The sequence below is a fragment of the Callithrix jacchus genome, chromosome 17 (assembly GCF_049354715.1).
Source record: "Callithrix jacchus isolate 240 chromosome 17, calJac240_pri, whole genome shotgun sequence".
Classification (NCBI taxonomy): domain Eukaryota; kingdom Metazoa; phylum Chordata; class Mammalia; order Primates; family Cebidae; genus Callithrix; species Callithrix jacchus.
Genome location: NC_133518.1, coordinates 78,256,631 through 78,265,033, shown reverse-complemented (window position 1 = coordinate 78,265,033; position 8,403 = coordinate 78,256,631). Strand labels below are relative to the sequence as shown.

General features: G+C 45.8%; 1 protein-coding gene across 2 annotated transcripts; it reads right to left on the bottom strand.

Annotated features, from left to right (window-relative positions):
• Window positions 1-1,933: 1,933 nt before the first annotated feature.
• Window positions 1,934-6,672, bottom strand: RPL14 (ribosomal protein L14). 2 transcript variants are annotated; one of them, XM_008984067.4, is made up of 6 exons: window positions 6,533-6,672; window positions 6,024-6,125; window positions 5,488-5,582; window positions 2,702-2,801; window positions 2,553-2,606; window positions 1,934-2,275 (listed from the first exon to the last, which is right to left on the bottom strand). In XM_008984067.4, the coding sequence occupies exons 1-6, from the start codon at window positions 6,533-6,535 to the stop codon at window positions 1,982-1,984; spliced, it is 648 nt and encodes a 215-aa protein (XP_008982315.3). In that variant the 5' UTR covers window positions 6,536-6,672; the 3' UTR covers window positions 1,934-1,981. The 2 variants fall into 2 exon arrangements, with proteins under 2 accessions (XP_008982315.3, XP_002759803.3); XM_002759757.6 differs by having other exon boundaries at window positions 6,644-6,672.
• Window positions 6,673-8,403: the final 1,731 nt, after the last annotated feature.

The following is an 8,403-nucleotide window of genomic DNA, read 5'->3' as shown; positions in this document are numbered from 1 at the left end:
TTTTTCACCCAGGCTGAAGTAGCGCAATCTTGGCTCACTGCAACCTCCACCCACTGGGTTCAAGCGATTCTCCAGCCTTGGCCTCCCAAGTGGCTGGGATTGATTATAGGCATCCACCACCACACCCGGCTATATATTTTTATTTTTGGTAGAGACGGGGTTTTGATTCTCAGTGTAGAACTAGTAATCCCAAATTGTCCATATTTTCCTTATTACACCGTACCACTTGCCTATTATCAAGCAACTCAACGTGCTTTTTCCTTTACCTCGGTAAAACTTGAATTCAGCTTTTGGTTAGAAAATGAGCATTTAAAACACATTCCTGGCCGGGCATGGTGACTTAACGTCTGTAATCCCAGCACTTTGGGAGGCCAAGGCAGACAGATCACCTTAAGTCAGGAGTTTGAGATCAGCCTGGCTGACATGACAAAACCTGGTCTCTACTAAAAATACAAAATTAGCCGGGTATGGTGGCACATGCATGTAACCCCAGCTACTCAGGAGGCTGAGGTAGGAGAATCGCTTCAACTTGGGAGTTGGAGGTCACAGTGCGCAGGTTGTGCCACTGCACTCTGGCCTGGGAGACACAGCGAGGCTGTTTCGTGTACAGCTTTGTAGTATTCAAATCTATCCAGGATCTTTTACTGCCCCAAATTATCTAAATCTTGTAGTAGACAGAACCAGAAGTCCAGTCTACTATATACAGGCTGAGTATCCCTTATCTGAAATGCTTCGGATGAGATGTGTTCTGATGTTGACATTTTGGGGATGGGACCTAGGTCTATACAGGAAATCCATTTATGCTTCATATGCACCTATCCTTAAGTATGTCTTCCTTACACACTGCTGTGTAACTGCAATGACTATAACCCACCAAGAGGCTAGGCTAAGGATTTCCAATTGCAATGTCACAGCTCAGTTCCAGCTGTTGAAACTTTTTGGATTAGAAATATGCTCAACCTATGTACCCAGAAGGTCCCTCCGCACTCCCCACTTGGAGTTGTCTCCTTTGCGGATTGAGCCCCTGTACATCTTACATGTATTGTTACCCTACGTCTTCCTAAAAACATACAAAACCAATCTATAGCCTGACCACCGTGAGCACTCGATCTCAGAATCCCCTGGGGCTGTGTTGTGATTTTTATACTTGTTTTTTATAAGAAAATTTGCGCAGGCATGGTGGCTTACGCCTGTTATTCCCAGCATTTGGGAGGTCAAGGTGGGTGGATCACCTGAGCTCAGGAGTTCAAGACCAGCATGGCCAACACAGTAAAACCCCATCTCTACTAAAAATACAAAAACTAGCCGGGCATGCTGGCACACACCTGTAGCCCCAGCTACGCAGGAGGCTGGGGCAGGAGAATGCCTTGAACCAAGAAGTGGAGGTTGCAGTGAGCCAAAATCTTGCCACTGCACTCCAGCCTAGGCATCAAAGGCTGCCTCAAGAAAAAAGGCCAGGCGTCGTAGCTCACGTCTGTAATCCCAGCAGGTTGGGAGGCTGAGGTAGGGGGATCACCTGAGGTGAGGAGTTCAAGACCAGCCTGGCCAACACAGCAAAACCCCATCTCTACTAAAAATACAAAAAAAGCCTGGGCGACACAGCAAGGCTGTCTCAAAAAAAATTTTAAAAATCCGCTGGATTATTAGGCATCAAGAGGCTGTCACTTTACTTATCTAGGGCAAACATATTCGTAAAATAGAAAAAAATGTTCTGAAGCTAAAGTGACCTAAAGAAAAAAAAAATGCCTCTTGGTGTTCTAAGTTATCATGATTCCTCATGAAATGAGTTATGACTTTGCAATGTGCACTATCCATCCAAGTATGGGCAGAACGTGAGATTAAGGAACTGATTAATGTTTATTATAATCCTACTATCAGTCTGCCTCCTAACCCAGCCCCAACAACAGGCTTTAAATCCAAACACTTAAACAGATTTGCCAACATGTTGAAAAGAACCTTTATTACTCTGTATAACTGCCTCTTATGCTTTCTTGCCAGATGCCTTTGGAGCAGGTGCTTTCTTGGCTGGAGCTTTTTGACCCTTCTCAGCTTTTGGAGCAGGCGCTGCCTTCTGGCCTGTGGCCTTCTGGGCAGGAGCCTTCTGGCCTGTGGCCTTCTGGGCAGGAGCCCTCTTGCCTGCGGCGGTCATCTTTTTAGCTGGGACTTGAGCGGCAGCTGCAGCAGCAGCCTTAGCAGCGGGTGCTTTTTTGGGAGAAGCTTTCAGGAGAGCTGCCTTTTGAAGCTTCTTAACTTCATTCTTGATTATTCTGTTCCTCTGAAAATTATCAATATACGAAAGCACTTACTGTGTATACAAAAAACAAACTTCAAATTATGCTGGTTTAGAAAGGGCCATTAGGTGGTCTCTTCCCCTACAACTAAATCTAAATAAAGGTAACAGTTCCATTAGAACATCAGGAAGCACAATGAGGGTAAATTCTCCCTTTTCACAGAAAGCTCCCAAGAGGCTGGCAGCTTGAAGTAAGATTTGGGTACTGCTCCCGTGTTAATCTAAAGCTAACCTACACAAAAGTACACATCTTACATCTTACCATTTTCTTTGCCTTCATAACTTTAAAACGATCAAAATCTGTCATCTTGGCTTTCTGTTAAAAATAAAAATAAAAATTATCCCTCTCACAACACCTTGAAATCGCCAAAAAAAGAAAAAGCCAGAGTTCGAGTGCCCCTAAGTGATTACCTTTTCTCTGGCTTCAATCTTCTTGGCCCATCGAGTGGCTGCCCATTTCGTATTGATGTCTGCCTTCTGCCAGGCTTGCCGGACATACTTCTGGCGGGCACTAGAACAAGCCAAGACCACAGAGTCAGGAATCAGCTTTGAAGTCACTCCCTAGCAAGGACACTTCCTTTGTTCCTCGAAAAGCACTCTTCCTGTTACACTTCTTTGTCTGCATAAGACAACATCTGGCACAGTATGTACTTATTTTTATTGTGTTTTGTAAGCCAGAAGAGCTTGTAACTTCAAGCATATTTTAATCATAACTGTAATCCAGTCCCATTTTTTTTTTTTTTTTTGAGAGAGGATCTTGCTTTGCCACCCAGGCTGGAATACAGTGGAGTGATCATGGCTCACTGCCACTTCAACCTTCTGGGCTCAAGCCATCCTCCTGTCTCAGCTTTCCAAGTACCTGGGGCTACAAGTACATACCACCACACCCAGCTAATTTTTGCATTTTTTGTAGAAACAGTTTTGCTACATTGCCCAGGCCGGTCTCCAACTCCTGGGCTCAAGCAATCCTCCACCTTGGCCTCCCAAAGTGCTGGGATTACAGGCGTTAGCCACTGCACCCAGCCCAGTCCATTTTAGGAATTTAAAAACTACCTCTCAACCCAGCGCGGTGGCTCACGCCTGTAATTCCAGCACCTTGGCAGGCCAAGGTGGGTGGATCACCTGAGGTCAGGAGTTGGAGATCAGCCTGTCCAACATGGCAAAACCCCATCTCTACTAAAAACACAAAAATTAGCTTGGCATGGTGGCAGATGCCTGTAATCCCAGTGATTTAGGAGGCTGAGGCAGGAGAATGCTTGAACCCAAGAGGCAGAAGTTGCAGTAAGCTGAGATGGCACCACTGCACTCTAGCCTGGGCAACCAAGTGAGACACTGTCTCTCGAAAAAAAAAAAGTTCCCCAAAACCAAAACCACCCCACTTCTAACCATACATAATTCCACTTTGGCAGGGAATGTGCTGAAAACCATTCATTTTCTTTTTTTATTATTTAAAGACAAGTCTTGCTCTGTCGCCGAGGTGGGAGTGTACAGGTGCAATGTTGGCTCACTGCAACCTCTGCCTCCTAGTTCCAAGCAATTCTGTCTCAAGTCACCTGAAGAGCTGGGAGTACAGGTGTACCCATCACACCTGGCTAATTTTTGTACTTTTAGTGGAGATGGGGTTAGCCAGGCTGGCCTTAATTCCTGTCCTCAGGTGATCTACCAGCCTTGGCCTCCCAGAGTGTTGAGATTACAGGTATGTAATCCAGCTAACCCATTCGTTCTCCTAACAAACAAGGTATTAATGTTCTTATTTATTTATTTAGAGACGAAGTTTCACTGTTGTTACCCAGGCTGGAGTGCAATGGCGCAATCTCGGCTCACCGCAACCTCCGCCTCCCGGGTTCAAGCAATTCTCCTGCCTCAGCCTCCCGAGTAGCTGCGACTACAGGCGCGCGCCACCATGCCCAGCTAATTTTTCTATTTTTAGTAGAGACAGGGTTTCACCTTGTTGACCAGGATGGTCTCGATCTCTTGACCTTGTGATCCATCCACCTTGGCCTCCCAAAGTGCTGGGATTACAGGCTTGAGCCACCACGCCCGGCCATCTGTTCTTTTTTTTTTTTAAATTTTACAGTAAAAATTTATGGCCAAACATCCTAAAAATAAAATCCAGGGTGTCCAAGAATCCAAGGCAGAATTACAAGAGTCCCTAGTGAAAATCTAAGTTACCAGATATTTTCTACTGCTTTGAACTTTGATGTATCCTCAAGCTTCACCTCAATTGTGCTTTCAAACATGGTATGTCATAGCAGCTGCACAGCCATGATCACTCCAGGTTGTTCAAGTGGCATGCTTTCGACCCCCAGTCCCTGAAAGTCCACTATGTGTTAATATACGTCAGGCAGCGTCTGTAGTGCTCAGCATACATTTTTGACTATTTTAAAGCATGCAAAGTTACATTATATCTACTTTATCTGTAACGGCCATGTGATAGGACACATTCCACTGCAACCATCATTGTGGGTTGAATTAACTGTACAGAAACCACCAAAGTGCTTTAATTTATATGTCAAAAAAGAACCACTATGCTACTCGCTGCCTCATTTAAATGCAAGCCAGGGATACAACCTCTCATATAAAATACTGTGTAACACACACACTAAGAGCTTACTTAATGACTTATTATGGCTACTTTAACCTAAAAGTTTCGCAGAGACCAAGGGAAAGGAGGATGGCAAGTCTGAACAGAGGCAAAACCCTAAATTACCGAGGTAGAAAGGTGACCTTAGGACATTTTATTTTTTTTGAGACAGTCTCTCACTGTCATGCAGGCTGGAGTGCAGTGGCATGATCAGGGCTCTCTGCAGACTCAATCTTGCTCAAGTGATCCTCCCAACACAGCACGCCCCCCTGCCCTGCTCCCATGCTGGGGATTATAGGTGACTTGCCAAGGGACCATCTAATTTTTTTGTATTTTTTGTAGAGATGGGGGGGGGGGTTCACCATGTTGCCCAGGCTGGTCTTGAACTCTTGAGCTCAAGAGATCCTCCCACCATGGCCTCCCAAAGTATTAGGATTAAAGGTGTGCACACCCAGGACATTTTAAAAGTAAGTAATCCCTGTTTACTTCTATGACGTAAAACCCTCTGCAGGATGGCTCTGAATCTTTCATACCGTTTACTCTAAAACAAAGTTTTACTAGTATAAAAAAATCTGGGGATGGTAGGAAGGGGTGATGATTGCTGGATAATTACCTGTGTGGAAACTTGAGGATGAAATCAGTGAGCTGCATGCACTTGAAAGGCATGGCCTGTCTCCTCACCTGAGTGCAAGGTCCATCAACCAAAGCCTAGAACGCCAACATCAAGAACTTCAGTGCAAAATCTAATAGAATTAAAATGGTCAGATGGTTCTGTACAATTACTTATCCGTTCAGGGTCATCAAACTCACATTACTATTTAAATAAATTGCTTAGAAAAGACAAGAATTACTCTATTTGAGTCACGTGCTATCTATATGCTGGATCTGTTCTAAACTCACTTTACGTATCTAGTAACTCATTTAAACCTAACCAGCGTTTTAGCCCATAACTGGCTCTAGCTAAAATTCAATGTTAATAGCTAACTCAAGGCTGTGCTTAAAACCCTTACCCTACATTGCCTGTTTCCTCAATGGTAAAATGAAGTTACTACCCTAGCATACTTACCTTACAGTCATCGCGACAATCATTGTTGCCAGCTGCAGTGCACACGTCCAGTACCACGTTTAGTAAAAAGCTATGACACTTACCCTGTTTTGATCAATAACATCTACAATCGCCACCAACTTTCCGGCATGAGGTCCAAAGGAGACGTAGGCCACCCGGCCAACCTCCACGAAGCGCCTGAACACCTAAAATTTGGGGAGAAAGGACAGTGAGACTTATCTAAAAATACTCGCTAGTTTATATGTCACTTTCTGCAGCTAGAGACGACATGGTTAAATTCAGCGAAGAAGAACGCTGCAGGGAAACACACGCCCGAGCGCCAGGCGCCAACCTGAATGGACGAAAACGGGAGACGCCGCCGTAACTAAAGCCCGGTTCCCGTCGCCACCACCTGCCAGCTCCCAGCTCCGCAAGGCCCGGGCGGCGGGACAAGGCTCTCGGACCACGGGCCGCATCAGCAGTCCAGCCCCAGCTGCCGAGGCGCGCACGCGTGGCCCAAAGAACGCCAGGCCTGCCGGGTCCTCCACGCGCTCGTCAGCCGCAGTCCGGGAAGTACCAGATTCCGGGGCACAGCCGGCCCAGGGACCCTCACCATGTGCTTCCCAGGACCCTCCGGGAGCCGTTCCGCGCCTCAGCTTCCCAGCGGAGGCGGAGGTAGAGAGGAAAGATCGCCAGCCCAGAAGCCCGCGATAGTAAGACTCACCATGTTGGCGGCGTTAGGCTAGAAAGAAGGAGGCCCGCCCAACCGTGCGCAGGCGTAGAAGAATGCACCGCCCCTGCGGTGAGACTCCGACGTGGACACCGATTGGTTGGTGCGTGCGTACGCGTGCGTGCGTGCATATGCACGCGCACGCAAGCTCACTGGGAAAACATGGCGGAGCCGGCTGGATTTAAATTGCCTTTTCGCAAAGTTGGGCGGCGAGACTGTTTTTTGATTTGGATTGGAGAGCTGCAGGAACGTCACCTCTTAGTAATTTAGGATTAAGAGTACGGAAGCTATGTCTTCCGTTGATCGCATGCCATTTGACTTCCTTTTTATTTCCCGAGTTTTATTTAAATGTTGGTTATTCATAGCTTAGTACTAGGTCTGTTGCCTCCTCATATTCTTAATTAATCTCAGTAACTTTGTTAGCCTTTTATTTTAAAATAATTCACACTTATAAATATATTGCTAAACGAGTACAAGTAATTCCCAGAAACCCTTCTAGATTCTACAAATGTCAGCATTTTGCATTTGCTCTGTCATTCTACCATTTGAGAGGAAATTGCAGACATGATGTCGCTTTATCTCTACATTCTTTTTTAGAGACAGGGTCTCGCCCAGTCGCCCAGGCTGCAGTGCAGTGGCGGTTCCCTGCAGCCTCTAACTTCTGGGCGAAGACGATCCTCCTGCCTCCGCCTCTCAAAGTGCTGAGATTCCGGCGTAAGCCACCATGCTCAGCCTATCTATACATTCTTAAAATGGGTATTTCCAAACAACAGAGATTCTCTTACATCATCAATAGACTTATCAAAATTAGGAAATTAATATTGCTATTATCTAACCTGCAGTCCTTATTCAGATTTATCAGTTGTCCCTCCTATGTTCTTTGGAGCAAACGGGAAAAAACTTTTTTTCCATATTCTTGATATAATGGAGGATTACAAATTGCATTTAATTATCAGATCTCTAGTCTTTGACTGATAGTTGTAGATTTAACCGTTAAATTTGTAACATGGGTTTGTTGGAGTTTTCCTCATTCGATTCAGATAGTGAAGTTTTGGTAGAAATGCTATGTTCTTGTTGCATCACATCAGAACACATCTATCTATCTACACATAAACACATATTCTATTTAATTTAATTTTTTGAGACGGATTCCCTCTCTGTCACCTAGGCTGGAATGCAGTGGTGATCTCAGTTCACTGCAACCTCGACCTCCCGAGTTCAAGCGATTCTCCTGCCTCAGCCTCCCGAGTAGCTGGGACTACATGTGTGCACCATCACACCCAGCTAATTTTTGTATTTTTAGTAGAGACGGGGTTTCACCATGTTGGCCAGGATGGTCTCGATCTCTTGACCTCATGAACCACCCGCCTCAGCCTCCCGAAGTGCTGGGATTACAGGTGTGAGCCACTGCACCTGGCCATGCCTTTTTAAAAGAGATAGGGTCTGGCTGTGTTGCCCAGGCTGGAGGGCAGTGGCTATTCACAGGTCTGATTGTGGCCCACTACAGCCTTGAATTCAGGGGCTCAAGCAGGTCTGCCTCAGCCTCTGGAATAGCTGGGGCTACAGGGACACACCATCACACACAGGTTCCCAATATCGTGGTGATATTTTATTTTTTAGATTTTACCCATGCCAGTGCAGAGAGATGTTACCTTTTACCTCTTGATTAAGGTCATGGTCTTTGCCATGACAGTTCCCAGACATATTTCAAGCCTTTCCGGTTGTGTGCCTCAGGAAGGCCCGCCCTACTCGTC

What these genes read in the sequence shown, in the direction of transcription:
- RPL14 (XM_008984067.4), bottom strand. An exon ending in AGATTGAAGCCAGAGAAAAG is followed by an intron (nt 2,607 to 2,701) that starts GTAATCACTTAG and finishes TATTTTTAACAG; the next exon opens with AAAGCCAAGATGACAGATTT. An exon ending in TTATGAAGGCAAAGAAAATG is followed by an intron (nt 2,276 to 2,552) that starts GTAAGATGTAAG and finishes GATAATTTTCAG; the next exon opens with AGGAACAGAATAATCAAGAA.